This window comes from Leucoraja erinacea, chromosome 34, assembly GCF_028641065.1.
Source record: "Leucoraja erinacea ecotype New England chromosome 34, Leri_hhj_1, whole genome shotgun sequence".
Classification (NCBI taxonomy): domain Eukaryota; kingdom Metazoa; phylum Chordata; class Chondrichthyes; order Rajiformes; family Rajidae; genus Leucoraja; species Leucoraja erinaceus.
Window position 1 is genome coordinate 726,030 of NC_073410.1, and position 16,774 is coordinate 742,803.

Genomic DNA, 16,774 nt, shown 5'->3' on the forward strand with positions numbered 1-16,774 from the left:
TGCCAGGGTTTTGGTAACAGCTTTATTTTAAAAAAAACAATATTATATGGGTTACATGGTTGGACAATGGTACAATTGATTTAATGCTGCACGTCCTTAAAATATCAGCAATTACTGCTTCATATATCTGGATTCAAGATCTTAGATTCAGTTCAATGTGATTGTATAAAATTCTAAAAGCAATCTTTATCATGTACATTTTATATACATCACTAGCAGAGGGGCATAACATGATTGCAATTTGCATTCTATAAATTCGGTTGTAAGGAATATCATTGACATGAATTATGTAAATACATCGGAGCTCAGCAGTACCTGGGTTACACAAGGGGTCTCTGTTCTTGAACTGTCCTGAAAACTATTTATTCGTGAATCAGAAACAAACAATTTCTCATTAGCGGAAAACAAGTCAGTGACAAATGACGAAAGATGGTCACTCATTTGAAGCCGGTCGGTGTGGATACAATCAGGATAGTCAGGGTACAGCAAGATACCATCATAGTCGGGGTACATCAAGATTCAAACACGACTTTTTGAATCACGTTTAAATGAATGTTTGACAGTGCAGACACTTTTGGCACAAATTGTTCAATATTATAAAGTTTGAAGTCTCTGCACCAAGCATCCACGATCAAGTACAACTAACAGCCCTGATTTCACGGAGACATTGTTTGGATTTCAGTAAGCCAGGTCTTCCTGGGGACCTGCTGTCCTATAACGCTGCTGACTAAATGCCACCAACTCACACTGCCCAGCAATCCCACAGCTGCACATTCTAATAACGCCACATTTAATGAGTCACAACCTGGATTTTAAATGTCATTTAGCTGGAACACCATGAGCAGTTTTATGAATTTCGGTAAATAAATTAGTTATTTAATATTTCTTTCCTAATCCCAGAATAGAGCCTGCCTTGTTATGTGTAGGAAAGATCTGCAGATGCTGGTTTAAACCAAAAAGCTGTAATAACTCAGCGGGACAGGCAGCATAACTGGAGAGAAGGAATGGGTGACATTTTGGGTCGAGACCCTTCTTCAGACAGGCGTTCAGATAGGATGGGTTTAATATTTAACTATCAGCGTTTCTGCAGAAGGTCCTGAGGTTCTTTTTTCCTTTATCCTTGAGTTTGTTCAGACATACACCGCACATGTATGTTACAAGATGGCAGACATTGCCTGTACATTCAACAGTTTTTACCTTTCCATGATACTGGGCCGGATGAGATCATCTCACCTGCCTAACACGTGATCCCATCTCCAGTAAAGTACGCTTCTCCGATTTTCAGACCAGTCGTATGAAGTTCAGTCCAGCATAACCTTCCCCAGTTCTCCTTTCCGGAACATTCTGATGAAGTCATATGCAGCTGCACTGTAGTTGGGCATGAGAACTTTCACATCACCTGGAAAGTTGCAACAATGAGAGTTAATTTGCCCCAATCGTGGAGAACTTTGATCAAGATGTCGATCTTTTATAAAGGAAGGAGCAACAAAAAATGTATTTAATAATACTCATATGGTATCTTATCTGACTTAGTACTGGACAAGTTTTTAATTACTCATAGCTCACAAATACATACAGCGCTGTCCATATATATGACAAGAAGCACCAGGCCATTCAGCCCAGCTAGCCTCTGCTAGCATTGAATCGGTGCACTGAAAAGATTCAGCCCAGCTAGCATTGAAACGGTACAGTGAAAAGCATTTGTTGCGTGCTACCCTGTCAGCAGAAAGACAATACATGATTACAATCGGCCATTTACATTTTACATGATGAGGTTATGCCACCAAAGTCTGATCAGGGATAGTCTGAGGGTCACCAAAGAGGTAGATAGTAGTTCAACACTGCTCTCTGGTTGTGGTAGGATGATTCAGTTGCCTGATAACAGCAAATCATGAAGATTTAATGTGAAAAGAATGATCAGTAAAGCACAATCAGAACTCACCCACGCCAGTAAGGGCTTTGATTTTCTGCGTCTTGCCAAGCTTCACAGCTATTTTCTTCAGCACAGTCTGCAGATCATCGCAGGGCTCCCCCAGCTGATAGTGCTCAACGTAGCTGAAAGGAAAGGCATGGAACCTTGTAGGGATTTCAATTACAACCAGAGGTTTGTGCAAATAACTAACAGACAGTAAACTTTTCTTGTGCAGGAAGGAAGTGCAGATGCTGGTTTATATCGATGATAGACACAAAATGCTGGAGTACGCGGGTCAGGCTGTTAAACTTTTCTTTTTGTTCTTACCTTCATTCACTGGCAGTACTTTGCCTTTGAGGCGGACGACCCTGGGTTTAAACCCCAAAATATGAGAGCATTGAAGTGCGGTGCTGGTAGTGATTAACTGCTGGAGCGTGTGAAAGTTTGATGTGATGTTAAATTATCTGTGACTTCAAGGAAGAGCATGCAGGTTCTCCCAACACGCCATTCAAATACCACTAGAAAGAGTTTTTATTGCTTATCCCATCAGGGGTGGTGGGAAGCTGCTGAGCCCCAGCTGGCTATTAATGGTTGTCAAAGCCCAGGATGTTGCGATGAGTACACCGTGTAGAAGCACTCTGTAGGGTGTGTACACAGCATAGAAGCAATGTGTGCACGCAGCATTGAAGCACTCTGTGGGTGTACGCAGAGTGCAGCACTGAGGATATATAAGCAGTGTGTAGCACTCTGAGGGTGTACGCAGAGTGCAGCACTGAGGATATATACGCAGTGTGTAGCACTCTGAGGGTGTACGCAGAGTGCAGCACTGAGGATATATAAGCAGTGTGTAGCACTCTGTGTGTAGAAGTGTGTAGAAGCAGTGAGGATGTGTACACAGAGTGTTGAAGCAGTGAGGATGTGTACACAGAGTGTAGAAACACTGGGGATCTGAGCACTGAGGCAGAAACACAGGTTTGAGCTCAAATTCAGTCATTTACAGATCAAATATCCAACAGCGCGAGTCTTTTACAATCAAACATGCCCAATGAAATCACTCCAGGGTTCCCATACCCTAGTGTGTGATTAGTATATATTATGAATCTATACTTATCCCATCAGTAAATGCACAAACGCTATAAATACAGCTGTGGTTCTGCTCAACAAAACAAAATATGGTGTCAACTGATGTCAACTTACTGAAACTTCTGATGTTTATTGAGAGTGAAGAGCAGATAATCTGCAATAGTTTCCTCTCCCACCAAATGGTCCAATATTGTTCCTGCGGGAAATCAAATACAAATCTATTACATTGAAAGTTAAATCTTTCAATTGAAGCTGCCTTTCATATTCACAGAACATTCCCAAATTGACCTCTGAAGTACAGAACTGTAGTCAGCAACCAACATGTATGTAGTTTAGTTTAGAGATACAACCTTCAGCCCACCGAGACCATGCCCACCATTGATCACCCGTTCACACTGGTTCTAAGTTTTCCCACTTTCACATTCACTCACTACACACTAAGAGTAATTATAAAGGCCAAGTAACCGACAGACCAGCACGTCTTGGGATGTGGGAGGAAATCGGAGCACCCGGAGAAAGCCCACGCGGTCACAGGGACAACATGCAAACTCCACACAGACAGCACCCGAGGTCAGGATCAAACCCAGGCCTCTGATGCAGTGAGGCAGCAACTCTACTAGCTATGTTTGTAGCATAAACAAACAAACAGTAGTAAGTTATCTTGGTGACTATATGGACAAAGTCACGAGGGGAAATTCCTTGTTGCTATTTAATCCCTACCACGAGAACTTTAACACGATGGACTTATGAGCAGATCAAACTGAGTCTTTGTTTTAATGGATCAAACAGGACTGCACTGAGTTCAATATTGCACAAAGCTAATCAAGTCTTCAGTGAAATTTGTAACCACAATCATCTGAATGGATGCCAAGAACATTACAACTTCTAAGAGAAGAAAGTTGATTTAATGCAACCTTAATTTGATGGCCACTGAGAGTTGAATAACAGGAGTGTCACAAATCATTTTGAGTTACAAGTCCTTGTAAATCGTCACTACAAGACTGAGCACAGTGCTGGTTTTGTGCTGTGGTTGCCTGTTGAGAATTTATAAAACATAGTAAACATCAGTTTTTCTTTTATTCGTTGTTTTACATGCTGACAGACACTCCTATAAATGTAAAGTTGTAGACAAGCTGTCACAGTAGTTCAGAGGAATGAAATGATCGCACACACTGTACAGCTAATAAGCAGTGAATATTTGGCCCCTCAGGAGTGTCTACTGATAAATAATGATTCTTCCACAAGGATCTGTATCAGTATATTGTGGCAAGTACGCCCCTAATATTCCAGTGATGTTGACATATTTACACCAGGCAGCATGGTAGATAACAGGGTAAGATGCTCAATAAACAGACAATTGGCACTTTAATTCTCTCAATTTGTGCAACTGCTGGGCTGAATTAAAAGCAAATAACAAGCAACTCTTATCATAACAGGTTAACAAAGATTTAAACAGCTGCTTGTGCAAGGGCCTGGTGAGACTCCGTAAATATATCCCTCACAAACGTCTCACCTTCTCCCAGCTAACAACGATCTATTCTACATTTTCTTTGATCTCCACCCCCTTTGTCCTGTTTTCACACCTTACACTTCCTTATCAATGTATCTCTCTCTCCCGTGACATCAGTCTGAAGAAGGGTCTCGACCCGAAACATCACCCATTCCTTCTATCCAGAGATGCTGCCATGCCCGCTGAGTTACTCCAGCATTTTGTGTCTATCTTCGGTGTAAACGATCATCTGCAGTTCCTTCCTACACCCAGTGTCCAGTGTCTTTTACACAGAATCAGGGAATCAAGAACCAGAGGACATAGGTTGAAGAGGAGAGGAGAAAGATACAATAGGAGTCGATATGGGCAACGTTTTCCACAGAGGGTGGTGGGTATATGGATCGAGCTGTCAGAGGAGTAGTTGAGACAGACACTATAGCAGGTGTTAAGAGACATTTGGACAAGGTTGATGGAGACAAATGGGCTCAATGTGGGCGTGGGTCTAGTGTAGGTGGGGCACCTTGGTCGATATGGGCAAGCTGGGCCAAAGGACCTGTTTCCTTGCTGTATGACTTGTATAATTACCCTTCTTCAGTCCATGTTCATTGAGATGCAATGCTTTCTTGTTTCAATGCGCTGAGTTCAATCAAAGAAATGTCTCACTCTGCCAAATAGTACAGAGGAATAGGGCAAACAATTACATCCTTATGGATCAGCATAGAATGATTTGTTCAGGTATTTTCTCTGGGCCTGTGTACTAAAGCTGGCTTTGATTGAATAACTGTCCTGTACCCAGGCGTGTGCCTTTGCAGAAATGGTGACCATGATCTTTAAATCATTTTCCCTGGGAAATTATCCAGGTATTATTTTCTCAGCTGCATTGACAAAGCAACATCACATGAATTGGCTTCACAAGGAATTGTCAGCTCAAAAATGTGTTCATCTGCAGTGATGGATTGAACGATGATTTACCATTGCCCAGTTAGCAAAAAAAAAATCTTTAAACTGTTAGTTCCAGGAGTTTTAACGGGTTTTCACTGGTCAACCTATAACCACATTGCTCAATGGAAAACACCTGATCTGTTCAGTTTTAATAACTTCTATTATACACACTGATAAAGTAAAGCTTTATCCCGTTCCAAATGTAGAACATACCACAAAGTGCCAGCTTCAAGCCGACTTCCACGCTTTCAATGTGTGGAGACATCACACCAGGCGTGTCCAATAAATATATCATGGGTCTATCACACACCTGCAGAAACACAACATTATTATATTCAGTCAAGGTGATGAGAAAATCACCAGCCCTAGATTATCACCAGTTGTATCTGTAACTGATGCTCATGTGATGAAGTTCCCACCACCTCTGTACTGAAAGGATGAGAAGGAAATCAAATCTATTCATAGCCCGCTTCAGCTAATCAGGTCACAGTGACCTTCAGCTGTTCTCCATGAGTCCTGGTTACAATGAGTGAACCAGTAGTCATGCAGAGAGCTGTTCCATAATGAGTGCTACATTAAAAATCCTCCCCTCATCATGAAATAACCGTCAGTGATTTTGCCAAGGCCTGCTAATATTCTTCATTTCACCGAGAGCTGAGAAGCTGCTGCTCGCCTTTTAACAGGGACTCGAAAGAGGGAGCACATATCGCCAATTCTGGCCTCCCTACACTGGCTCCCGGTGCACTTTCGGGTTCATTTTAAGTTACTGTTATTTGTTTTTAAATCTCTGAATGGGCTCGCCCCGCCTTACCTCTCTGAGCTGCTCCACCCATACACTCCTGCCCGGTCCCTCAGGTCAGCTGGTCAGCTGCTCCTGGAGGTACTGAGGTCTAGTCGGAGGCTCAGAGGGGATAGAGCCTTCTCTGTTGCTGCTCCGGCACTCTGGAACACCCTGCCGCTGCACATCAGACAGGCCCCCTCACTGTCCATCTTCAAATCCAGTGTTAAAACGCATTTGTACTCCCTGGCTTTTGACCATGCCCTGAGGCTTTGCTTCTGTTTGTGGTGTTTTTGATGTTTCTTTATTTTACATGTCTTTTCCTACTATTTCTTTTGATTGTTATTTTTGGTGTGTATTAACTTTTTTGTCAATGATTAGTGATGTACAGCACTTTGTTGCAGCTATGTTTGTTTTTAAAGTGCTGGGCCTCATCATTAATAATGTGGCACCAATTTCTTTAATAGTCAAGGATCAATGGTGTTGAATTATCATATCTACTGAAACGGAACAATGAAATTCTTACATTACTTTCTTACTTTAATTCATAAATTCTTACTGTTATTTGTAATTGTGACAGTGCCCGTTGGTACAGAGAGGGGTGGGTCATGTCACTTCAGCGACTGATAGCTCTGGATGCATCTTTCTTTCCTTTTTTAAAGCATAATGATGCAGATCAGTTTTCTAATCAATATTGCTTCTGGATATTTAATCCAAGTATGAACTAGATAACAGCTCATATTGGATCTATGATCCAGCTGAAACTGACTGGTATGGGAGTTTCCCATGTAGGTTCTTTGTACGTTCTCCACATGACCGCGTAGGTTTTCTCCGAGATCTTCGGTTTCCTCCCACACTCCAAAGGCATGCAGGTATGTAGGTTAATTGGCTTGTTGTATGTGTAAATTGTCCCTAGTGTGTGCAGGATAGTGTTAATGAGCGGGGATCGCTGGTCGGTGCAGACTCGGTGGGCCGAAGGGCCTGTTTCCGTGCCGTATCTCTAGACTAAACTGAACTATAAAATTATGCGAGGCATATGCAAGTATCTTTCCCCACAGATAACGGGTGCCGGGCCTGATGACCTGTATTTCCACTTGGGGCATTAACCATAAATGTGCCCCAGTTAGCCAGCCAATGTATTTGTCTAACATGCAACAGTGCTTCATCAGGCTTCCTACATGCATCTGGGAACAAAATCCACAAATACTTGTGGCGCACACATTATTTTCTAAACGTCACTTATATTCACCTGAATCTTGGTGAGGACAGCTCTGGTAATCCCTGGTGCTCCACCAACTCTCGATGCTTTACCTTAAAACAAAACAAGGAAATGCCTTTAGCCCTCGAGCAACTTGACTGTAAAATTAGAAGCGAGATTATGCTTTTCTAGAAGTCAATAATGAGAAGCAAAAGTATTGCTAGATTAAACAGGGCTGGGAGAAAACAAACAATGTTCCGTAATGTTTAATTCCATCAGGAGAAGGTTGGAATTTTAAGGGAGTCTCTGCTTCCAGCAGCAGAACCAGGTTTACAGGGCTTGAGTCAAAGGTGAAGCCACAACATTGGAATCAGCCATGTTCTTCTCACTGCATGCATGGTACCCTCAGCCCTGCTGTTCACTGATCTTGTGATGAATCTAAAGATGCAACTGATCAGTTTATTGGCACAGAAAGGTTAGAACAAAGGCAGTTTTGTGCCACACCTAGAAGTTTAATGTAAATGTGTCATACCTTTCCTTAAATACATCCTTCGCAAGGCATTAATGAGGGATGACTTCCCCACATTTGGTACACCGATTACCATTAAACAGTACTCCACGTTCTACAGGGAAACAAGGAAAATTGGAATATTCATATTATTAGGTGTTCTGAACAAACCGGAATGTCTACATTCTAAATGATCATGCTCATGTGTCCACATCGTCTACAAATGATATATAGGACCGACACAGTTAAGACAGAAATCCACAACTGTGCTGACCTGATAGGTACAAATTCTAAATATCTATCAGTGTTGTCAGCATACCTTTCTCTCAAGTACTACAACTGTCTAATTATAGTATTTGGCCTCATTTCAAACCTCCCTAGGTACCTTCCCTGACAAGGAAATATTTCCAAAGATTTATCACCTTTCCAGATTATATTAAAAAACTATTTCAGAGAAGAAATCTATGTCACTGGCGGCCATTTGGCCCATAATGTTGATGCTGGCCATTTTATTTGATGATTATTGTTCATTAATCTGTGTGCTGCTGCCATCAAGCTACAGCAGGTAAGTTTCATTGTGTTGTTGCCCGGACACATGACAATTAAACTCCCACTGACTCCCACTGTTCCCAACTGCCCACCACCTCACACTTATTTGCTTCCACTTTCTTTCCAATCAGATTTCATAATCTACAGCTCTTTCTTGTGCCAATTTATCCTTCAGTTCCTATCTCCCTTCCCTCCCCATCTTCATCCCATCTGGCAATCAAACTCTCCTTCCCGGTGTCTAAGTATTGCTTGCCGGGCCTTGTTTCCCCCCCTCCTCCTACAATCAGTCTCCCCACCTAAAATAACACAGTTTCTCCAGAGATGTTGCCAGACCCGCTGTTACTCCAGCACTCGGTATTTTTTGCTTGTGATTCCAGCATCTGCAGTTCCCTATGTCTACGTATAATTATTGCTTACCAACTCTTGCCCCAGCCTTCTCCACCTCATCTAGACCAGCAATCTCCCCTCTATTCTGAGCAACTGAATGGTCTCGACCTGAAACATGGACTGGGCATTTCCCTTCTCAAATACTGCCTGACCCGCTGAGCTCCTCCAGCAGCTCACTTTTGCACATATTCCTGTTCAACTGGCCAGACCATCCATTTCTTCCAATAATCCGCACTATTCATTTGCCTGCAATGATTTGTTTAAAACTGTGTCGCACAATCCTTGTAAATTCAAAACAAAAATTGAGTTGGAAGTGAGGTACAGTCGAGGCAGCATCTGTTCACCCTCTGGGGCAGCTCTGAGATTGCTTCAAGGAGAGAGTTCACATTCCTTCAACTTTGTGTCGTAATCCTTCATCTGGTGCCATGCTAATGTTTAATTTAATTAATGTTTGAAAATAGGCAACCTACTCACTCAGTGAAGTTGGTAACAATAGTAACTTTTCACTCACTATCAATCACAAGGCTAATTTTTATTGAAGAAGGGTCTCGACCCGAAACGTTGCCCATTTCCTTCGCTCCATAGATGCTGCCTCACCCGCTGAATTTCACCATCATTTTTGTCTACCTTTGATTTTCCAGTATCTGCAGTTCCTTCTTAAACAACAGCCAATTTTTATATCATTTGCAAACTTCTTCATTACGTTTCCTATACTTGGGTCTAAGTCATTAATATAAATTTCCAAAAGGGATCAAGTAGTGAGGACTAAAGAATGTACTGATAAACAGCTTCCAATTATAAAACACCCTTTGCTTCCTGCGACTGACGAAACTGGCTCCAATTGACCATGTTGGATCCATAAGGTAATTTAGTAACAGGATGCACTAAATGCTCTGCACCAAATATTTTAATGGATTCCACTGGTTATGTAGTCATGCACAAATCATTCTGCCCTGAACTTCAAAGTTATGTAAATGGTGGCTGCTGCAAGGAATTGTGTGTGAACTAAACTCATGAAGTTATTCATTGGGAAGCACCTCACAAGTTGTCATGCAGATCCCTTTATACTCTTTGCATGCTGACAGAAACATTGCCACATGCTAACTATTTGATGAATGATAACAAGTGGGTTATGCACAATTCTATACATATGAGTGTGTGATACATATGCACTAGTTTATGACATCAAACAACTAAATGTATATTATAAACATTACACAATCTCCTCACCTCTGTTCGATGATATCGGTCACTTTTCTGAATGAGATCTGTAACTATGGGAACAATCTACCAATAACCAAAAAGCAGAAATTAACCATCAATTATAAAACCGTGAACATATTGTATTAGGATTTACATTTAAATCTGGAGGTCATTTATTCTGCCCTGTTAAATATCAATGTTTATGCTGAGGCTTTAAAATAATTTCACATATGTGCCCAAGGTTTAGATAGGAATATACTTATTGTTGGAACTCAGTAACTGCATGATTGGCTGTCGATTTGAAACCAATGTGTCTGGACAGTGACTCTGAGTCGGTGCCAACCAACTTCCTATTGTTGTAATAAATAAAACCTAGGGAATAGCTCTTTCAGTATTCCGCGGTATTCATTTGCCTGCAGTGATTTGGTCGTTCATTTATAGCTGTGGTGTATGACCCAGGTTACATCAAAAGCAGAATTGAGCTGATACAAAGCTACAATCAAAGCAACATCTGGCCACCATTTGGGGCAGGTGTGAGTGCCTCAAGGAGACAGGATACATTCCTTTAACTTTATATGCTGATACTTCATCTGGTGCTGTGCTAATGTTTAATTTATTAAACATTTGAGGGCATTCGATACTGGAAGAGATTGGAGAGACATGGAATTGTATTTTTCCAGAACACCAGTGAGTGAAGGGAAAGCTGATAACAGTATCTACAATTATGAGAAAGGGAACTCGGTCACAACCTTTCCCCTTGATGGAAGTAATAAATACGAGGGCATAGTTTTAAGGTAAGAGGGGCAAAGTTTAAAGGAGATGTGTGGTGTAAGTGTTTATTTTATGCAGAGGGTGGTGAGTACTTGGAATGAGTTGCTAGGGTGGTGGTGGAGGCAGATACGATATTGGCATTTAAGAGACTTTGAATAGGCATATCCAAATGGAGGGATAGGTGCAAGCAGCTAAGAGTGGTTGGCCAGAAGATCTTGTTCCTGTGTTGTACAGTCCTATATTCTATGCTGCCCTTGTGCCATGCCCCAAGATCAACATTGGTAAAATTGTATATTTCTTCACTATTGACTAAAGTAATAGCATATCTAGTAACATCATATCTATATCACTTTGAAATTCAAAGTACCTTGGGAATTTGTCTCAAAGTATGATCAGAATTTAAGTTGTGCAGAAGTATTCTACAGAGGCGACATGCTTGAAGCTAGTGTGGTGACTGAAGTGAGATCCTGGTATATCTGCAGATAGGATAGCAAGTTCCCCACATGCCCAATGTTTATGCTGGCTGTTCTGGTGTGATTTGGTATGATTTCTCATTTGCCACAAGCCCATGTCAGTGTGTTTCCAGGTAGCCTTCAGGTTATATAGTAGTTTTACATCAGGTAAGATTCAGGGAGTGATCATTGTTGAATTGGTGCTGAATATAGGAACACGGACTACCATTTTCAACCTGCTCATAGGATATCCTAATGGCCACCACTGATATCACAGGAAACTCCTGTCTTTGTGTATTGTATTTTTACATGTACGGCTGTCTGGTTACTCAAATATCACTGTACATTAATTGGTGCATGTGACAATAAATGTGAACTTGAACTTCAAGCAAATTCAAATGCAGGAGAACTCACTTTCTTTACATGTACATCCTTGTCCCGTAAGCAGTCGGTGAAAAGGACATTTCGGATTCCTTGTTCATCCAATTCCTTCAGAACTCGCTTAACAATAAAAAGAAATATGCTCATTCTAATGAAAATATAAAAGAATTTTCTGCTAAACATTGCCACAATTTTGTAACTATGAGCTATAAAAGGTGCTACATAAATGCAAGTTATTTTTTAAAACAAAATTCATATTTGAAAAAGGAAAACCTGGTTCCTAGTCCTTCATTGATCCCAGAACCCAGAAGAAAATGGTTTTATAATGTACGTATTGCATTGCAAGAAATAGCGATTATTTGTATCATTCATTGTCCAAAATATCCACATGACTATCTGTCTCCAAGCTCATTATCCATGCCACCCCCTCCATGCAGAACAATGACAGAGATCCATTTTTGGAAAGCTTCTGTCCCCACTTAATATTTCTGAAATGACCTTGTGATGCAGCAGTCCAAATGCAAGGTTGCTGTGACCCTGGTAATGAGATAAGTAGTGCTGGATTCACTGACAATATTCTTCTATTCCCCTGAGGCCGATGCTACTTGAGGCACCAGAGGGAATTAGATGTGGCCCTTGTGGCTAAGGGGATCAGAGGGTATGGAGAGAAGGCAGGTACGGGATACTGAGTTGGATGATCAGCCATGATCATATTGAATGGCGGTGCAGGCTCGAAGGGCCGAATGACCTACTCCTGCACCTAATTTCTATGTTTCTGTTTCTATTAGAGACAATAAATGCTGCGATGTGGCAGTCAGGACCCGGCATCAGTGAGCAGCATGTGTATGACTTGTGTCAAGTAGCACATTTCCATTCTCTACAGATGAATGTCACGGCCTTATAGGCGCCACAGGTAAAGTTGGCGGAAATTCAGCACCGACTACTCTTACATTTTACTCCACAGTTAAAAATGCTGCATGGGAAAACTATGAAATAAATGGTTACTGAGCAATTTGCAGCCTAGCTTGTCATTGTACAGACCTGTTTATTTGTTAGATCAGCTATGTCCATTTTGTTCAGCACCAGTAGATGTGGTCTGACACCCAAGGTCTCCTTAAATACTGGGTTGCGTCCAGACAGAGGAATGTAATAATGGTCAAGGATTATTCTATACATTTCCTCCTCTGCAGATACCACGATGATTCATCTTTATGACTACTAGTTTGTTATAATGTTTGACACTCCAGATCATAAATATAAATGGCTATTTTAAAACAAATGTATATGGCAATGGCAATCCCTCCGCAATTCTAAAATGCAGTGGGGAAAACTTGTCACAGTTTAACACTGAAGGACCTAGAATTAACCCACAGTCCAAGCGGATAAAATGATTGCAGAATGAGGTCAATTACTAACTTGCCTGTCTAATTTCCCATGGTAACCTCTTTGATGAAGTACACAAGAGTATATTGGAGCAGCACCTTGCAATGAACCTGGATTCTAGAGACAAGGAACTGCAGATGTTGGTTTACAAAAAAATACACAAAGTGCTGGAATAACTCAGTGGGTCAGGCATCATCTCTGAACAACGTGGATTGGAATACTACCTGACCCGCTGAGTTACTCCAGTACTGTGTGTCTTTTAAAAAAAAAAACAAGACTTGTGGGCTTGAGTTATATAGAAGTTGTACAGGCTGGGCTTTGATCTTGGGAACCTGGGAAGCTGAGGATCACATTGAGGTGTGCATGGTCACGAGGGGAATGGATAAAGTTCACGCTTATATTCTGTTCCTCAAGAGGATTCTAAAACTAGAAGGCAAAGGCTTTAGATGAGAGGGAAGTGATAATTGAGGTACCTCAATTATTTCAATGAGGGAAGCCTGTACCTGGAGGTGGATACAATTATGACTTTCAAAAAACATTTCGACAGATATAGGAAGAGGTTAGAGGACTGTAGGCCAAATGGGACAAGCCCAGTATTCCAACAGAATTGGCATATACAAGTTGGGCCCAAAGAGCTCTAAGAGGCTAAGAACAAATTTTAGCATTGTGGTGATAACAAGTGAAACAATCTACTCCAAAGATGGTGTTATCCAACAAGTGAATCCAACATACACTAAATGGATCAACTGAGCAGTGGAGGTGTCTCATATGTTAGCATCATTGTTATATACTGTACGTTGGCAGTTTCATTATGGTTATCTAATTACGGTTCCTTCTTGCATTTGGAATAAAGAGTTTTAGGAGAACAGCCTTAAAGGATATTCGTGCATCATGAACTTCAATAAGACAATCCACTTTCTTCAGACTGGCTTGCATCTTTTTAAGTCCTAGAAAATACACAGAAACAGGTTTCAGGATACAGACCATGCTTTGTTAAAGTAAAAGCAATCTATCTACATCCTAATCATCTATCCAAATAAATGTTCCTCATTCACAAACTTAGATATATGCATGCCAACAAGATTTTTATTTATATTATGGTATATGGACACATTTATCCGTTTTGTAGTAAATGCCTACTATGTTCTGTGTGCTGAAGCAAAGCAAGAATTTCATTGTCCTATACAGGGACACATGACAATAAACTCACTTGAACTTGACTTGATAATCTTTTCACTGTACGAGACAATAAACTAAACTACACTGTATGGGACAAGGAAACACTTCTGAGGCAGAATCGTATAATCTGGAATCATAACATCATAGAATTTTCTGAAAAGTGGGCAGATAAGATTAAGGAGGATGTTGCCTGTATTTAAAGTCTTGAGCTAGAAGGAGATGTTGGGCAGGCGAGGACTTTATTGCTTGGAGCTCAGTGTGATCTAAAAGAGGTACATTAAACCATATGACACAGAATCTTGTGACAGGGTGGAGAAATCAAGAACTAAAGGGCATAAATGTAAGGTGAGAAGGATAAGATGGAGACGCCCCTCAAATTAAATTAAGGGAAGGTATCCCACACCAAGGGGCCACATGAGAGGCACGGGTGGGGGACATTTTTGTGGAATTTAAAAGACATAAACTGTATTGAACAATCTCTAGAGCCTACATAAATGTTGGATGGAATTTTTGAACTGTGCACACATTGTATATATTTATTACTTGGACAGGGGCCACAGAGTGGCACGTGTGTGGGTGACTGTTTGGTGAAATAAACATTGTATATATTTATGACTTGGACAGGGGCCACAGAGTGGCACGGTGTGGGTGGGGACAGGGGCCACAGAGGGGCACGGTGTGGGTGGGGACAGGGGCCACAGAGTGGCACGGGTGGGTGGGGGACATGGTTCATGAATTGTATATATTTATCAAGAGTTGAATAAAGTCTATTTTGAAATTAAAAACAAAAAAAAGGCTAAGATACAATAGGAACCAAAGGTAAAACCTTTTTTCAGGGTGGCACGGTAGATATATTGAAGGACAGGGGCCACAGATGGGGACACGGTGTGGTCCACCATCACAGGGGCCACAGAGTGATCATCACATATACAGGGATGTAATTACTCGGGACAGGGCCCACAGCCCCCCGGCACGGTGTTTGGCCATGTGGGACAGGGGCCCACAGAGGGGCACGGGTGGAAGTGGGGGACATGGTTCCGGAATTGTATATATTCATCAATTGAATCATGGTCTATTTTGAAATTAAAAACAAAAAAAAGGCTAAGATACAATAGGAACCAAAGGTAAAACCTTTTTTCCAATTATATTCTAGTAGATATATTGAAGGAGCTGGGACAATGAATAACCTGGTCCACTATCACTGCATTGCTGCATTAACTCAGATCATCACATATACTCGAGGCCCCGGCCCCCCGGCCCCGCTACCGTTGGCCATGTGCCCCGGGAACCAGTGCGCCAGGTCGCGGCCACCGAAGTCGAAGTAGCGGGAGAGCCGGGAGGGCGGCGCGGGTCACTAGGCCGCACATGGCCCCGGTAACCGGGCAACGGCCAGGGAGCGTCTCCAAACCCGCCCGCGCCAGGGAGCGTCTCCAAACCGGCCCGCGCCAGGGAGCGTCTCCAAACCCGCCCGCGCCAGGCGGGCCAGGGAGCGACACCAAACCAGCCCGCGCCAGGGAACGTCTCCAAACCGGCCGGCGCCAGGGAGCGTCTCCAAACCGGCCGGCGCCAGGGAGCGTCTCCAAACCGGCCGGCGCCAGGGAACGTCTCCAAACCGGCCGGCGCCAGGGAGCGTCTCCAAACTTGCGCCAGGGATCGTCTCCAAACCCGCGCCAGGGAGCGTCTCCAAACCCGCCGGCGCCAGGGAGCGTCTCCAAACCGGCCCGCGCCAGGGATCGTCTCCAAACCGGCCGGCGCCAGGGAGCGTCTCCAAACCCGCCGGCGCCAGGGAGCGTCTCCAAACCCGCCGGCGCCAGGGAGCGTCTCCAAACCGCGCCCGGCGCCAGGGAACGTCTCCAAACCCGCCCGCGCCAGGGAGCGGCTGCGGAAACAAAACGTCTGCAACGCCAGTCCGGCGACAAAGGCTGAGCCCCGCTGCAACTGGGCGAAAAATGCATAATACAGATATAGAAAATAGCAAATACACAGCACATCGCATATGTACTAAAAGGAACTGACAAATAAAGCTTGGTGTGGCAGGAGAATAAAGGGAAGTGTAAATTTCAATAAAGGTACGTGTGGCAGGAGAAATATGTGGAACACATCCTACATGTGAGGTACGAATGGATCTGAAGAATCTAGGTCACAGGATCAGAAGTGATAAGAGTAGAATTAGACAATTCGGCCCATTCAATCATGGCTGATCTATCTCTACCTCCTAACCCCATTCTCCTGCCTTCTCCCTGTAACCTCTGACACCTGTACCACAGTGAACAACACCTGAGGCAGGAAAGAACAAACGGATCTACAGATGGGGTCTGATGAAATGTTTTAGGAAGCAGCACATGTGGATATTGCTTAGCATTCAAAGCATCTGATCCCCTCAGAAGACACGGCAATCTGTCCTCCACTTCTCAGTGAGATATCCTGTCTGAAGCAGATACTTTCATGTTTATTTAAACACGTCACCAGGTCATTAGTCTAATTTCTATTTTTAAATTGGCTACATTTGCGTGTATTTCATGTGATTATTTTCATTGAAAGAATGCTTTAGAATGTTTA

The 16,774-nt window shown here is 42.5% G+C and overlaps 1 protein-coding gene across 1 annotated transcript; it reads right to left on the bottom strand.

Moving 5' to 3' along the window:
• On the bottom strand, nt 1–15,600 carry mtg1 (mitochondrial ribosome-associated GTPase 1). The gene is given in 12 exon segments (XM_055661600.1): nt 1–1,399; nt 1,943–2,055; nt 3,110–3,191; nt 5,640–5,736; nt 7,454–7,515; nt 7,935–8,025; nt 10,077–10,133; nt 11,687–11,773; nt 12,695–12,797; nt 13,917–13,983; nt 15,482–15,551; nt 15,553–15,600. Coding segments are annotated over 12 exon segments (957 nt in total). The 5' UTR covers nt 15,583–15,600; the 3' UTR covers nt 1–1,301.
• Between the last annotated feature and the right edge of the window lie 1,174 nt (nt 15,601–16,774).